General features: G+C 50.4%; 1 protein-coding gene across 18 annotated transcripts in view; it reads left to right on the plus strand.

Moving 5' to 3' along the window:
- The first annotated feature begins 223 nt into the window (after positions 1-223).
- Positions 224-16,931, plus strand: part of TBCD (tubulin folding cofactor D) — a 189,128-nt gene continuing 172,420 nt past the window's right edge. For 12 of the 18 annotated variants that reach the window (XR_012426388.1, XR_012426390.1, XR_012426389.1 and 9 more), the window contains exons 1-5: positions 224-536; positions 4,578-4,628; positions 7,546-7,643; positions 9,474-9,575; positions 12,242-12,388. Coding sequence is in view for 8 of the 18 variants with exons in the window: in XM_074021048.1 (XP_073877149.1) it covers positions 353-536; positions 4,578-4,628; positions 7,546-7,643; positions 9,474-9,575; positions 12,242-12,388 (582 nt within the window). In the remaining 10 variants the exon portion in view is untranslated. The remainder of the gene's footprint in view (positions 537-4,577; positions 4,629-7,545; positions 7,644-9,473; positions 9,576-12,241; positions 12,389-16,931) is intronic. The other 6 variants (XM_074021052.1, XM_045375521.2, XM_074021057.1 and 3 more) reach the window with 1 other exon arrangement.

Raw genomic sequence — 16,931 nt, forward strand, 5'->3', positions numbered from 1 at the left:
CCGCAGCCCCGCCCCCTCCCCGCCCACCGCGTGCTCAGGCTCCGCCGAGCGGTCCCGGCTCCATTCGCGCCCCGTGTCTGTCCGCGGCGCGCTCTTCCAGAACCTTTGGGCCCCGCCCCCGCTCGCGTCCTCACGTGCACGGCGCGGTCCCGCGCGCGGTAGTTTGGCGGCCGGCGCGTTCCGTAGCGAGGCCGGCGAGCGGGGTCGGAGGTCGCGGGGCGGGGCCAGCGTCGGTTGCCGCCTCAGCGGGCGCCTCCTTTTCATCCCTCATCTCTCATCCCCGGCGCTCACGCTCTAGCGGAGTCGGAGCTGCGAGTCCGTGAGGCGGGGGCGCGGTCCCCAGGCAGCCGAGATGGCCTTGAGCGACGAGCCGGCCGCGGGCGGCCCCGAGGAGGAGGCGGAGGAGGAGACACTGGTCTTCCGCGCGGCGCTGGAAGCGTTCGGCGAGAGCGCGGAGACCCGGGCGCTGCTGGGCCGCCTGCGGGAGGTGCACGGCGGCGGCGTGGCGCGCGAGGTGGCCCTGGAGCGGTTCCGCGGTGCGTGGGCGGGGTCGCGCGCCCGCTTCCTCCCCCAGCCCGGGCTCGGCGCCCCGGGTGCACTTTCCTGGGCGGGGACCGCAGCCCGACGGCGCCGGCCGCTCTGCGAGGGCTGCCGGTGCGCGGTCCCGCGGGCCGTGGTGGGGCGCGGCCTTCCCAGGCGGGAGAGGGCCACGCGGGCGCGGCGTTAGGTGCACGGGGCAGACGCGCGCCGCCCTTGGGGGGACTGTGGCCCGCGGAGCGCCTGCTCGCGCGCGGGGTGAAGCCTCTGCGGCCTCCCGCCCCGTCCCCGTCACTGGAGGAGGTGCCCGGGCCGGGGAGACTCGGGCCAGCCCCCTCCGGACGGCCGGTCAGCCCTGCCGTGCCTGCCTCCACCGAGCGCGGTTCCTGTGAATGCCGTGTGGACAGGGAGATAGGGAACGGGAGGGGGAACGCAGGGAACAAACCTGCTGCAAACAAAGGGCGCCGTGGGTGGGGAGGGCAGCAGCCTGCCGGTTCCGTGGACGCGGTGGACAGCGCGGGCTGGCTGGCCGGGTCCGTGCCTCTGCAGGCGGGGTGCGGTGTGGGTACCCCGTGGAGGCCATTCGATGCATCTCAATTCTCCGAGTTCAGATCCACCTTTACCGCTGTCTCTAGTGGGTTATTTCCAAACAAGTCCTTAGGACCTCGTAGTTAAATAGTTACGTAGGGTTTTGTAAATCAGTGAAATCATCTTTGTAGACCCTTTGAGTAAGAAGAACTTCTGCGATGACAGCACTCTGATTTTAGGAGTCAGGCAGGGTGGGGGCCCGTGGCGGGGGAGTGCGGGCTACGGCGTCAGATGCTCCTGCCTGTGAATTCTGGCCCTGTCACTTGGACCTGATACTTCATTGCCCGTTTCTTCGGCTGTAAGCTGGGGCGAATAACGATACCTCTGTGCAGAACTGTTCTGAGGGTGAGGGACCCTCATCCAGGAACCAGTGAAGCCAGATTTCTGGTTCCTGGTGTAAGAGCCCAATGGGTTCTTTATTTTTTCCCTTTTTCTTTTTTTTGAGACGAAGTCTTGCGCTGTTGCCCAGGCTGGAGTGCAGTGGTGCGATCTCGGCTCACTGCAGCCTCTACCTCCCGGGTTCAAGCGATTCTCCTGTCTCAGCCTCCTGGGTAGCTGAGACTGCAGGCGCGCGCCACCACGCCCAGCTCGTTTTGTATTTTTCGTAGAAGGGGTTTCACCATGTTGGCCACGCTGGTGTCAAAATCCTGACCTCAAGTGGTCGCCTGCCTCAAGCTCCCAAAGTGTTGAGATTACAGGTGTGAGCCACCGCGCTTGGCCCCAGTGGGTTCTTCTTGCGGTCTGCCCAGATAGAGTTGATTTGTCAGGGCGGGGGAATTTCGATGGAGGTTTAGTTCATGCAGAGCTGGTTGAAAGGGAGACTAGACTAGGAGTGTGTGTTTTTTTTTTTGAGGCGGAGTCTCACTTTGTCCCCCAGGGTGGAGTGCAGTGATGAGATCTTGGCTCACTGTAACCTCCACAACCTCCACCTCCCGGGTTCAAGCGATTCTCCTGCCTCAGCCTCCCGAGTAGCTGGGACTACAGCTGCGTGCGACCACGCCCGCCTAATATTTTTGTATTTTTAGTAGAGACGGGTTTCAGCGTGTTAGCCAGGATGGTCTGCATCTCCTGAGCTCGTGATCCATCCGCCTCAGCCTCCCAAAGTGAGCCACCACGCCCAGCTGGAGTTTTATTATTACTCAAATCAGTTTCCCTGAGAATTTGAGGGTTAGGGTTTTTTAGAGGTAATCTGGGGGAAAGGATGCGGGTGGCTGATTGGATAGGGGCATACAATCATAGGGGAGTCGGAAATGATCCTCCGTGATGTGCTGAATCGCTTCTGGGTGGGGCCCCAGGAGCAGTGGGCGGGTCCAGGTGGAGCTTTCATGGGTCGAAGGATCCTAGTGTAGGTGTCGGACTTGGAAACAATCTGAACAGACATCTTTAAAGGCCAGACTCAGATTCTGCAATGGTGATGTGGTCTGCAGGAGTAATTGGAGAACTCGCATGTCTTGTGATCTCAAGAATAATGGCTGGCAATTATGTTACACCTCAGCGGAATTCAGGCTCCCCGCCTCCTAGCCTGGCAGCCTCTAACTTTACAAAGGCAGTTGGGTTTTGGGGAAGGGCCCTTAGCATGTAAGCTGTCAGCTAAATGTCTCCCAAAGGTAACTTAAACTTGAAGACTAAAGGCATGAGGGGGTTGGCTGGATCAGATCTCCCGCATTGCCATAGTTTCCTCACTGATCTAACTTTTGCAAAGGCAGTTTTGCTGGGAAGCAGTGGGTGTGTTCAGATGTGGAGATGGGAGCTGCCGGATTGGACAGAAGCAATTTCAGCTGCTGAGAGGAGGCCAAATAGGTGGCTCAGGGTCTGGGAAGCTGAGTCATGGGTTTGAAGAGCTGGCAGCTGTGTGGAAGGGAGCAGTGCCTGGGTATGTGAACCAAAAACCTGAGACAAGTCTCAATCAGTTTAGGTTAAGGATGTGCCCGTGAGGCAGCCTCAGGAGGTCACATGTCCCCAAGGAAGTCGGGCTACAGCTTAGTTTTATACGTTCTAGGGAGACATGAGACATCAATGAATACCTGTAAGATGTACATTGGTCTAGTTAGGAAAGGCCGGACATCCTGGGTGGGAGGGCGTCCAGGTCATTGGTGGATTCAAATATTTCACGATTGGTGATTGGTTGAAAGAGTTTATCCAAAGACCTGGAATCCATAGAAGGGATTGTCTAGATTAAGATAAATTGTGGAGACCAAGGTTCTTCTTATGCAGATGAAGGTTCCAGTTAGCTGGTTTCAGAGAGAATAGATTGTAAATGCTTTTTATCAGACTAAAAAGGTACCAGACTTGGTTAATTTTCTCCTGATCAGGGAAAAGACCTAGAAAGGGAAGGGATTATTTACAGAATGTAGCTTTTTCCCACAAGAGACAACTTATTAGGGCCATTTCAAAATATGTCAAATATATTTTAGGGAAAAATATTTTGATTTCCTTCAGGGCCTGCTGTCATGTGATGCTATACTAGAATCAGGCTGGAATTTGGTGTCTTATTGCTTAAGATTTAATTACAATTTATTACTACTTTTTTTTTTTTTTTTTTTTTGAGACTGAGTCTGGCTCTGTCTCCCAAGCTGGAGTGCAGTGGCTGGATCTCAGCTCACTGCAAGCTCTGCCTCCCAGGTTTACGCCATTCTCCTGCCTCAGCCTCCCGAGTAGCTGGGACTACAGGCGCCCGCCACCTCGCCCGGCTAGTTTTTTTTGTATTTTTTTTAGTAGAGACGGGGTTTCACTGTGTTAGCCAGGCTGGTCTCAACCTCCTGACCTCGTGATCCGCCCGTCTCAGCCTCCTAAAGTGCTGGGATTACAGGCTTGAGCCACCGCGCCTGGACTACTACTTAAGTTTTAATGCTAATACTGATCAGCTGTGCCTGAATTCCAGCTGGAGGAGTGCATAATGAGGCCTGTGCGGACCCCCGCCCACTCCCTTCCCATCATGAGGCCTGAACAAGTTTTTCGGGTTAAGTTTGGAATGCCGTTGGCCAAGAGGAGGGGTCTGTTAGATGGCTGGGGGGCTTAGAATTTTGTTTTCAGTTTACAGGCATGTTTGGCAGGGAAGTGTGAGAGGAATGCCAGGGATGTGTGTCTCACAAGGACAGCCTTGAGCTTGGCCCTTAATGGCTGGCAGAGGCAGGGGAGAGTGAAGGAAGGAAGAGGCGAGGAGGAGACTGTTAGGAAGAGTATAGAGGAAGTGAGAAAAGAGGAACGGTGTGCCAAGCAAGTAAAGTGCACGAGGCTAGGCCACAGTGGCCCTCAAAAGGCTAGAGGGAGGTGGGGCATTCCCTCCAGGTGGCCTGTGTGGCCTCCGTCAGTGAGAGGGGAGGTGTGCTCTTGAGAACTGGGGAAGAGGTGGAGCTGCCCTGTGGAAGTTAGCAAGGGAAAACGGGGTTTCTCAGGCTCATGGGTATGTTTGGCCTAGTGATAATTAATTTTCATGTTATGTTTGTTTTTAGTAATAATGGACAAATACCAGGAGCAGCCTCATCTGTTGGACCCACACCTTGGTAAGAATAGAAGCTGCTGATTTTGATCTTTCAATTACAGATAACCACAGAGACCTTGGTGTATGGTTGGCACATGCATGTGCTTTGCCAGGATAAAGTGCCAAGAAGTGTCCCTGTCTTACTTGCTTGCAGGGCCCGGCTGGTTGGTTTTAGCCGACCTGTGATAGTGGCTTGAGTTCCAGATGTCACTCTAGGCTGGGGACTGGGGGGAGAGGTATCTGAGCTACTTTCTTCTTCTCTGCTAAAGAAACAGCATTTGCTCCTCATGTGTTTTTAGTTTACAGTAGTTTTAGTTTACATCTGAGCACATGTCTTTCTGATAATAGTCATACAGCATCAGGTGTTTCACATGGGCCATCATTTAATCCTCACGGCAGCTGAAGAGGGCGTCTGTGGTCATCTCCAGTTTACAGATGGGGACACTGAGGCTTGGTTTTCTTACTTTAGTGTAAGGGGTGTGATTTCTTATTGTTGTCTTTATTTTTCATGTATTTCACACTGATTAACATTTTTTTTTTCTACCTACAAATAAAACGCATGCTCCTGGCAGTTAACCTGGGAAAGAGGAAGGTAGCAATATTCACCACGTTGAGAGGCAGCATGGGTGGGGACTATACACCCTGGCTTCATAGCTGGGTTTCACCACTCAGTCTTTGAGCTGCTTTTTGCCTGGGTTTCCTTGCCCCCTGTGGTGTTGAGATCTGTGTGGGAGGCGCTAAGGGTCAGCCTTTCGTGTGCGCACACATGCCTCTTAAAGAGTAGCTGGTGCTGTGCATCCTGGTCTGGTTTTTTTTCTTTCAAATAACACATTTTGGCTGGGGGTGGTGACTCACGGCTGTAATCCCAGCACTTTGGGAGGCCAAGGCGGGTGGATCACTTGAGGTTGGGAGTTGGAGACCAGCATGACCAACATGGTGAAACCCCATCTCTACTAAAAATACAAAATTAGCCGGATGCGGTGGCGCATGCCTGTAGTCTCAGCTACTGAGGAGGCTGAGGCAGGAGAATCGCTTGAACCAGGGAGCGGAGGTTGCAGGGAGCCGAGATTGCACCACTGTACTCCAGCCTGGGTGACAGAGTGAGACTTAGAGTTTTGTAGGAGGTGAACTTTCTGGACTGTCACGGGTCTGAGGAACAAGGAATGGATTTTTGCGGTTGGTGGATGGCATGGCTGGGTGGAGACAGAAGGTGTGCTTCCATCCATTGTCTTTCCACTTCTGGTGTTGCCAGACCCAGACCCAGCGTCTGGATGTCTTCCTTTTTTTTTTTTTTTTTTTTTTTTGAGACATAGTCTTGCTCTGTCGCCCAGGCTGGAGTGCAGTGGCGCGATCTCAGCTCACTGCAAGCTCCGCCTCCTGAGTTCACGCCATTCTCCTGCCTCAGCCTCCCAAGTAGCTGGGACTAACCAAATGCTGGCTGTCATGCCTGGCTAATTTGTTTTGTGTTTTTTTTTTTTTTTTTTAGTAGAGACAGGGTTTCACTGTGTTAGCCAGGATGGTCTCGATCTCTTTTTTTTTTTTTTTTTTGAGATGGAGTCTCGCTCTGTCGCCCAGGCTGGAGTGCAGTGGTGCCATCTCAGCTCACTGCAAGCTCCGCCTCCCGGGTTCCCGCCATTCTCCTACCTCAGCCTCCCAAGTAGCTGGGACTACAGGCGCCCGCCACCACGCCCGGCTAATTTTTTTGTATTTTTTTAGTAGAGACGGGGTTTCAGCGTGTTAGCCAGGATGGTCTCGATCTCCTGACCTCGTGATCCGCCCGTCTCGGCCTCCCAAAGTGCTGGGATTACAGGCTTGAGCCACCGCGCCCGGCCCATCCTTTCATTTCTCTCAGCTTTTTCTTTGCTTATTTTGAAGCTCTGTTGGTTGGTGTGTATACTTACAGAATTGTTAAGCCTTCATGATGAATTGATCCTTTTATTATTATGAAACATCCATTTTATCTCTGATAATATTACTTGTTCTGACATTTACTTTGTCTCATATTCACAGAGCCACTCCAGCTCTCTTACGATTTGTGATTGGTTGGAATATCTTTTTTTTTTTTTTTTTTTTTTGAGACGGAGTCTCGCTCTGTCACCCAGGCTGGAGTGCAGTGGCCGGATCTCAGCTCACTGCAAGCTCCGCCTCCCGGGTTCATGCCATTCTCCTGCCTCAGCCTCCCGAGTAGCTGGGACTACAGGCGCCTGCCACCTCACCCGGCTAAGTTTTTGTATTTTTAGTAGAGACGGGGTTTCACTGTGTTAGCCAGGATGGTCTCGATCTCCTGACCTCGTGATCCGCCCATCTCGGCCTCCCAAAGTGCTGGGATTACAGGCTTGAGCCACCGCGCCCGGCCGGTTGGAATATCTTTTTCCTTCTGCTTGCATTTAACCTAGCTATGTCTTTTTGCTTGTTTGTTTTTGTTTTTTAAGAGACAGCGTTTTGGGTCAGGCGCCTGTAATCCCAGTACTTTGGGAGGCCAAGGTGGATGGATCACCTGAGGTCAGGAGTTCGAGACCAGCCTGGCCAACATGGTGAAACCCTGTTTCTACTAAAAATACAAAAATTAGCCGGGCGTGGTGACGTGTGCCTGTAATTCCAGCTACTTGGGAATCTGAGGCAGGAGAGTCGCCTGAACCTGGGAGGTGGAGGTTGCAGTGAGCCGAGATCACGCCACTGCACTCCAGCCTCGGGAACAGAGCAAGACTCTGTCTCAAAAAGAAAAAAAAAAAAGAGACGGGTTTTGCTCTGTTGCCCAGGGTGGAGTGCAGTAGTAGGACCATAGCTCTTTGCAGCCTTGAAATTCTGGCCTCAAATGATCCTCCCACCTTGGTCTCCCAAAGTGCTGGGAAAACAGGCATGAGCCACCATACCTGGCGGGGCTCAGTGTCATGTTGATGTTCACTTTTACAGTAAATGTTTCATATGCTTTTCCCTAGAATGGATGATGAACTTGTTGTTGGACATAGTGCAGGATCAGACATCTCCAGCTTCCCTTGTGCATCTGGCTTTTAAATTTCTTTACATCATCACCAAGGTAACGTTACCATAGCCCTTCAGAGCTGACAGATGCTTTTGTAATATTCTTGGTCCAGAGGTTACCCTCCAAAATGTTATTTCTCAAGACAGATAGTTCTCGGACACAAGTTGTGGGTTTAATTCTGTCCCTTTTTACTGTATGTTGGGGATCAGAATTGAGTGATGTGGGCCCTTTGGCTGAAACAGTGTCAAGATATTTAGCATCTTGCATTTGAATAGATTGAAGCACCATCTAGCTAGGAAGGGAATGGGGTGAAGATGAGACTAACTCAGAAAAAGTTCTTACAAGGGAAAAGGAGGCCAGGCGTGGTGGCTCACACTTGTAATCCCAGCACTTTGGGAGGCTGAGGTGGGTGGATCACCTGTGGTCAGGAGTTCGAGACCAGCCTGGCCAACATGGTGAAACCCCGTCTCTACTAAAAATACAAAAATTAGCTGGGCTTGGTGGCACATGCCTGTAATCCCAGCTGCTTGGGAGGCTGAGGTGGGAGAATGGCTTGAACATGAGAGGCAGAGGTTGCAGTGAGCCAAGATCACGCTGTTGCACTCCAGCTTGAGTGACAGCGCGAGACGGTAGAATGGAAGTGCCTCTCACACTTTTTTTTTTTTTTTTATAGCTCAACTTATTTTATTAGGATGCTAGTAAGTCAGTATTTGTCAGCAAGCCAAAAACAGACCAGAACATACATTTTTGGAATGTTCTAAATAATATTTTATAGTATAAGTATTTTATTAAATATACTTCTATTTGCCACATTAAAACATTCTTTTAAATTTTCACTTCCAAATGTTAGTGTATTTTTAGCTACGAATATTTTGACTAAAATAATATCATTAAAATAAATTTTTTTTTTTTTTTTTTTTTGCCTCTCACACTTTTATGTGCAGATGAATTTCCTGGAAATTTTGCTGTACTATAGATTTTGAGCAAGTGGGTCTAGTTGGGGTCCCTTAGTCTGCTTTTCTTGCAAACTTGCGGGTGTCTCTGTGCTGGCCCAGAGGCTCACTGTTGGCAGTTTTGACTATGGGAGTAGTCACAGCCATCTCAGGGTAGGACCTGGGGTTCGTAGTGATGAGGCAGTGTTTCTGTTGTCTGGTGGGAGAGTCCTTGGCCAGCGAGAGGACACTGCCGGTGCGCTGCCAAGGACACGCAGGCCTCTGTAGCTCTGCTGTTTGAGGTTAGGATTTCTCCGGAAGGTGTGGTATCACTGAGTTTCATGGAAGTGTTAATGAATTTGAGCCCTTGAGGTTTGTATGCATTTATTCTTCATAAATGTCAGAGGACAGTCATGTAAATGAACATATTTAATGACTGATGGCGTAAATATGGTAATGAACAACACTAGCCAGTTTAGGAAGGAAGGATAGCCTTTTTATTTTATTTATTTATTTTTTTGAGAGATGGGGTCTTGCTCTGTCACTCAGGCTGGAGTGCAGTGGTGCAGTCAGCTCACTGCAGCCTCAAACTCTTGCTCTCAAATGATTCTCCCTGCTGCCTCAGCCTCTCAGACTACAGGCCTGAGCTACTGCATCTGTCTGATTTTTAAGTTTTTGTGTTGCCCAGGCTAGTCTCCAGCTGTTGGTCTCAAGCTGTTCTTTTGCCTCAGCCTCCCGAAGTGCTGGGATTACAGGCGTGAGCCACCGCTCCTGGCCATGGGTAGCTTTCTTGTGGTGACTGTGGTCTTATTGTGTCACTGTAATGTGACAGAATTCTCTTTGATCAGTGGGTCACATAGGTGGTGATTTTTGATGAAAGGGAATAAAGGCAATTTTGCTGCTCTCTGTATTTTTAAATTTTATAATAATTCAGCATCTCTTTATTTGATAGGTTCGAGGCTATAAAACATTTCTTAGTTTATTTCCCCACGAAGTTGCTGACGTAGAGCCTGTTTTAGATTTGGTCACAGATCAGAATCCCAAGGACCATGAGGTGAGCGACTCTGCCTCCCCCCTCGTCTCCAGCCCCTTCTGCCTGTCCTTCCTCCCTGCTTGCCCCACCCTGCTGCACCTTCCCCTTCCTGTTTCTTTTTTTTTTTTTTTTTTTTTTTTTTGAGACGGAGTCTCGCTCTGCCACCCAGGCTGGAGGGCAGTGGCCGGATCTCAGCTCACTGCAAGCTCCGCCTCCCGGGTTCACGCCATTCTCCTGCCTCAGCCTCCCGAGTAGCTGGGACTACAGGCGCCCGCCACCTCGCCCGGCTAGTTTTTTGTATTTTTTAGTAGAGACGGGGTTTCACCGTGTTAGCCAGGATGGTCTCGATCTCCCGACCTCGTGATCCGCCCGTCTCGGCCTCCCACAGTGCTGGGATTACAGGCTTGAGCCTCCGGCCCGGCCCCCCTTCCTGTTTCTTTCAGCTTTATCTCCTTTGTTCTGTGTCCTCTTTTCTTTCTTTTCTTTTGACTTTTCCTTCTTGTACAAGTTGCTTTAAATTGTTTTTGTTTAAAATTGCCCCTTTATAAAGAAAAATTATGCCTATGTATAGTTTTAACAATAAATCCGTCATTGTTCATATGTTTTTTTACTCGTGGAAGTATAAGTGTGTTGGGTTCCCAAGACCACCCCAGGTTTGATGCTTCCCGAGGAGGACTCGCAGCACTCAGCATAGATTCCTCCTTTTGGCTGTCACTTGTTAGGGCAAAATAATACACAGCACAATCAGCAAAGGGAAAAGGCACGTGGGATGGAGTCTGGGGAGAACCAGGCAGGAGCTCCCAGGGTCCTCCAGTTGGGTCCCACAGCGGGGGTGACATTCCCCCAGCAGTGAGATGTGACCTCACCTGTGAGGTGTCTATCAGGGAAGCACGTTTGAGCCTCAGTGCCCAGGGCTTTCGCTGGCGTCTGGCCACGTGGACACCTCGGCCTGGCACGAAATAAAATTCCAGACCCCCAGGAGGAAAGCAGGTGCCAGCGTAAAGCACACGCTTTGTGCAGATTGAGCCAGCGAGGGGTCCTCATCAAGCAGGACTTGGTGGGAACCCTGCTGGTGTCCAGGCCCCTGGATACCAGCCCACGGCCGGCCTCGCCAGGGGCCTTTCCTCGGACGGCAGTGGGGCCTGCTGTGCTCGCTGTCTTCTGCACGGTATGTATTCGGAAGAGCACATGGTTTATAACCGTGCTGTGCAGTGGCTTGTCTCGGCGTGGGCGTGCCTGCTGAGAGCTGTGGGGCATTTCCCTGCTGCTCTGCCCTCCATGCCCTTCTTTCCCTAGTGCCTCCAGCGCCCCCCAGTGGAATGATTGCAGGGACAAATTGGATCCAGTAAGAAAGGGTACTCCTTTTTTATTAGAAGTTGATAATTGTTTCTTTATTCTTTTTGTTTTATTTTATTTTTTTGAGACGGAGTCTTGCTCTGTTGCCCAGGCTGGAGTGTAGTGGCATGATCTCGGCTCACTGCAAGCTCCGCCTCCTGGGTCCACGCCATTCTCCTGCCTCAGCCTTCCGAGTAGCTGGGACTACAGGCGCCTGCCACCTTGCCCGGCTAGTTTTTTGTATTTTTAGTAGAGACGGGGTTTCACCGTGTTAGCCAGGATGGTCTCGATCTCCTGACCTCGTGATCCTCCTGCCTCGGCCTCCCAAAGTGCTGGGATTACAGGTGTGAGCCACCGCATGCAGCCCTTTTTAAAAAATTTTTTTTATTTTAAAGACAGAGTTTCATTCTTATTGCCCAGGTTGGAGTGCAATGGCACAATCTCGGCTCACTGCAACCTCCGCCTCCCGGGTTCTAAGCGATTCTCCTGCCTCAGCCTCCTGAGTAGCTGAGACTACAGGCATGCGCCATCACGCCAGAGTAATTTTGTGTTTTTAGTAGAAACAGGGTTTCTCCATGTTGGTCAGGCTGGTTTAGAACTCCTGACCTCGGCCGGGCGCGGTGGCTCACGCCTGTAATCCCAGCACTTTGGGAGGCCGAGGTGGGCGGATCACGAGGTCAGGAGATTGAGACCATCCTGGCTAACATGGTGAAACCCTGTCTCTACTAAAAATACAAAAAATTAGCCGGGCGTGGTGGCAGGCGCCTGTAGTCCCAGCTACTCAGGAGGCTGAGGCAGGAGAATGGCGTGAACCCAGAAGGCGGAGCTTGCAGTGAGCAGAGATCGCGCCGCTGCACTCCAGCCTGGGTGACAGAGCGAGACTGTAGCGAGACTCTGTCTCCAAAAAAAAAAAAAAAAAGGAACTCCTGACCTCAGGTGATCCGCCCGTCATCTCGGCCTCCCAAAGTGCTGGGATTACAGGTGTGAATCACCGTGCCCGGCCTTTTTTCTTTATTCTTAGGTGTTTCCAAAAAGGCCAGTTTGTATGTTGAGAGGGGCCAGCGAAGAGAAGCTGTTATACTGATGTATTACGATTTTTCTTTGTTCATTTCGATGTCTCTTTTGTCTGTGGAGCTGGCTAAGTTACAGCAGTGGGTGTGCGTGGTGGGGATTCTGGGGGGATGTGGCGAGGAGCTGGTGAATGGCCTACATTTCTGGCCCTGAGGGTGATGGCACTTGAATGGCTTTAGTGGGCATTGGGTGGGCCTGGAGGACAGTGACTTTAAGTAGATTGTGGCCAGTGGCCTCTGTTTTTCAAACAAGACTCATTCATACTGTGATTGAATTTTTAGACTTGGGAAACCCGCTACATGCTGTTGCTATGGCTCTCTGTGACCTGCCTGATCCCTTTTGATTTTTCTCGCCTTGATGGGAACCTCCTCACCCAGCCTGGGCAAACACGAATGTCCATAATGGACCGTATTCTCCAAATAGCAGAGGTAAATATCATGCAGATAATTAGCTGCTAATTAGTATTCACTTTCATGGTGATGCTGTCTTGATATTAGTGTTTTACTCAGTAAGCTTTTGATACTTACATATTTATTCAACTGCTGTTTTTGTCAGTGAGGTAAACTCCCATATGATAACTGCTTTTGAAATTGTGATAATTCATGTAGGGGTCAGGTTGAGTTAGCAAATCTCATTTCTTTGTAGATGATGCAAATACTCTGTTGAGGGTAATCATGGCAGGTAAGGAAGGGGTTTAGTGGCAATGGTAAGAGAAAATAAGGACCCATTTTACATTTAGTTCTTAACATTATATAAAAGATGTTCGTTTGTAGGAAAACTAGAAAATAAAGATAAGCATGAAAAATACTAAATTCAGATTTTATGAAATTCTAGCACCAAGAGATACGTTCTTTATTTTCTTCAAACTTTTCCTGATGTAAATATTATGCATATAAACACAGCGTATTGTATGAGTTATCTATTGGATCATAAGTAATTACCCCGAACTTGAGTGTTTGACACCCATTTATCCTCTTGCAGTTTCTGTGGGTTGGAGTCTGGCATGGCTGAGCTGGGTCCTCTGTGTCAAGCTTGTCCACAGCTGCAGTTAAAACTTGACGTGGGCAGGCTTTGCCCCAAGGCCGTTGGATTGAGGCCACTCTCAGTTCTTTGCCACCTGGGCCCCTCCAACTTAGCAGCTTAGTCCATCAAAGCCTGCAAGGGAGAGGCTCTGCTAATGACATGGAAGTCATGATAATATGTTACCTGATCATGGAAGTGATGTCCCATTGCTCTGCCAGATCCTGTGATTAGCAGCAAGTCACTGAGTCCAACCCACAAAAGCGAGCACTAGGAGGCTGTCAGGCTCTGAGCCATCTCAGTTGTCTTGGTCTTCCTGCCACGCTGACCGCGATAACCCGGGTCAGCGTTCACTGAGTGCCTGCTGTGTGCCTGGCACCGTTCAAACACTCATAGATTAATCTTCTTTTTTTTTTTTTTTTTTTTTTTTTGAGACAGAGTCTCGCTCTGTCGCCCAGGCTGGAGTGCAGTGGCCGGATCTCAGCTCACTGCAAGCTCCGCCTCCCGGGTTCACGCCATTCTCCTGCCTCAGCCTCCCGAGTAGCTGGGACTACAGGCGCCTGCCACCTCGCCCAGCTAGTTTTTTGTATTTTTTAGTAGAGATGGGGTTTCACCGTGTTAGCCAGGATGTTCTTGATCTCCTGATCTCCTGATCTGCCCATCTTCATAGATTAATCTTTAATCACTTATGGATTAATAACCTATACATTGAGTTGGGCGTGGTGGGTCACTCCTGTAATCCCAGCACTTTGGGAGGCTGGGGCAGGCAGATTACGTGAGGTTAGGAGTTCGAGACCAGCCTGGCCAGCATGGTGAAACCCTGTGTCTATTAACGATACAAAAATTAGCTGGGTCTGGTGACAGATACCTGTAATCTCAGTCACTCAAGAGGCTGAGGCAGAAGAATCGTTTGAACCTGGGAGGCGGAGGTTGCAGTGAGCCGAGATTGTGCCACTGCACTCCAGCCTGGGTGACAGAGCAAGACTCCGTCGCGAAAAAAAAAAAATTTAACCTGTACATTGATTTATAGATCATCAGTGATTAATTAACTGTGATAATCATTTAATTTTCCTTCACGAGGTTGTTGACAATTCTTACCCTCATTTAACCAAGAAGGCAACAGGCATAAAAATTAATAACTTACTTTGCTCATAAATGGTGGATCCATATTTGAATCCAGGCCATTTATCTCTGGAGTCGGTGCTCTTCATCAGGGCTCAGCACTGCCCCCATGACCTGCTGTTCTGAGTCCTTTTTACCCTCAGCAACATGTTCTTAGTGTCCTATGATGTCAGAAAGTGTCCCCCTCATAATTGTTAACGGAGAAGGTACTCCATTGTAACCTAATTTAAAATTCTCTCTGATAGATGGATGTTTTGTTTGTTTTTGTTTTGTTATGTTAGAAGTAGTGTGGTGATGGGCTGGGTGCGGTGGCTCACTCCTGTAATCCCAGCACTCTGGGAGGCCAAGGTGGGCAGATCACGTGAGGTCAGAGTTTGAGACCAGCCTGACCAACATGGAGAAACCCCGTGTCTACTAAAAATACAACGTTAGGTGGGCATGGTGGCACGCACCTGTAATCCTAGCTACTCAGGAGGCTGAGACAGGAGAATCCCTCGAATCTGGCGGAGGTTGCGGTGAGGCGAGATCACACCATTGCACTCCAGCCTGGGCAACGAGAGTGAAACTCTGTCTTAAAAAAAAAAAAAAAAAAAGTAGTGGGGCCAGGCGTGGTGGCTCACGCCTGTATACCCAGCACTCTGGGAGGCTGAGGTGGGCGGATCACAAGGTCAGGAGATCGAGACCATCCTGGCTAACACCGTGAAACCCCATCTCTACTAAAAATACAAAAAATTAGCCGGGTGTGGTGGCGGGCACCTGTAGTCCCAGCTACTCAGGAGGCTGAGGCAGGAGAATGGCGTGGACCTGGGAGGCAGAGCTTGCAGTGAGCTGAGATCCGGCCACTGCACTCCAGCCTGGGAGACAGAGCGAGACTCTGTCTCATAAAAAAAAAAAAAAAAAAAAAAAAGGTAGTGTGATTTACCCACCCTTGTTTACTTGTCTGTGGAGAGGGACTACCAGATCAAGGGAGCATGGTTTGTCAAGACTTGGCACTCTGTGATTGCCGTTAGAAAGCCTCCCCGGGCCGGGCGCGGTGGCTCAAGCCTGTAATCCCAGCACTTTGGGAGGCCGAGGCGGGTGGATCACGAGGTCAGGAGATCGAGACCATCCTGGCTAACATGGTGAAACCCCGTCTCTACTAAAAATACAAAAAACTAGCCGGGCGTGGTGGCGGGCGCCTGTAGTCCCAGCTACTCGGAGGCTGAGGCGGGAGAATGGCGTGAACCCGGGAGGTATAGCTTGCAGTGAGCCGAGATCGCGCCACTGCACTCCAGCCTGGGCGACAGAGCGAGACTCCGTCTCAAAAAAAAAAAAAAAAAAAAAAAGAAAGCCTCCCCGGAGGCCAGGCGCGGTGGCTCACGCCTGTAATCCCAGCACTTTGGGAGGCTGAGGCAGGTGGATCACAAGGTCAGGAGTTCAAGACCAGCCTGGACGAGATGGTGAAACCCCGTCTCTACTAAAAATACAAAAATTAGCTGGGCATGGTGGCTGGCGCCTGTAATCCCAGCTACTCGGGAGGCTGAGGCAGAGCACTGCTTGAACCTCGGAGGTGAAGCTTGCAGTGAGCCGAGATTGCACCACTGCACTCCAGCCTGGGCAACACAGCAAGACTCTGTCTCAAAAAAAAGAAAAAAGCCTGCCCCAGAAAAAAGATCTTCTAAGTGTATAGTGTATTGTTTTGGGAAAAAAAAGTAGCCAAGATAAGCATTGGAAACATTTTAAGGCAGCCCTCCCAAAAATAAATCTAGCTGGGCATGGTGGTGTCATGCCTGTAATTCCAGCACTTTGGGAGGCCAGGGCAGGAGGGTAGCTTGAGCGCAGGAGTTTGAGGGCAGCCTAGCCAATATAATGTGACTCAATCTCTACCAAAAAATGAAAAAAAAATTAGCCAGGTGTGGTGGTACACACCTTTGGTCCCAGCTCTTCCGGAAGCCGAGGCGGGAGGGTCACCTGAGCCCAGGAGGTTGATGCTGCGGTGAATTTTTTTTTGAGATGGAGTCTTGCCCTATCACCCACGCTGGAGTGCAGTGGTCTAATCTCAGCTCACTGCAACCTCTGCCTTCGCGGCTCAAGCAGCCCTCCCACCTCAGCCTCCTGAGTAGTTGGGATTACAGGCATGCGCCATCATACCTGGCCAATTTTTGTATCATCAGTAGAGACGGGGTTTTACGATATTGACCAGGCTGGTCTCAAACTCCTGACCTCAGGTGATCTGCCTGCCCCAGCCTCCCAAAGTGCTGGGATTGCAGGTGTCAGCCACGGCGCCCAGACTACAGTGAGCTTTGATCGCATCACTGCACTCCAGCCTGGGCGACAGAGCAAGACCCTATCTCAAAACAACAACAAAAAACCCCAAGACCAGCTACTCGGGAGGCTGAGGCAGGAGAATGGCGTGAACCCAGGAGGCGGAGCTTGCAGTGAGCTGAGATGGCGCCACTTCACTCCAGCCTGGGCAACAGAATGAGACTCCGTCTCAAAAAAAAAAAAAAAGTGTATACATCTACTCTGTACCCCCAAAATTTAAAAACTAAAAATTAAAAAAAGTAAGCATTTGTAGTAAATCTAGGTGCTCTTCAGTTTGATGGGGCCTCTTGTCTAGTCTGAATGCTCCAGTAATGATAGTTCAGTGTGCTGGAAGGCACATTAGGTGCTGGATGAATACTCTTCTTTGTTACAATTGGGTAGTTCCTTTGTTTACATTTTCCTGCTCTGTTCTTGCAAATGTGTGTTTCAAGGGGGTGTGACCAAATGCTCTGTGTAGCTCAGGCACTTACTTGGTTGAGTGTAGCAGTTGGCAGCTGTAGCCCTTGGCTCAGATTGAAGACAGGT

The sequence above is a fragment of the Macaca fascicularis genome, chromosome 16 (genome assembly GCF_037993035.2).
Source record: "Macaca fascicularis isolate 582-1 chromosome 16, T2T-MFA8v1.1".
NCBI classification, from domain to species: domain Eukaryota; kingdom Metazoa; phylum Chordata; class Mammalia; order Primates; family Cercopithecidae; genus Macaca; species Macaca fascicularis.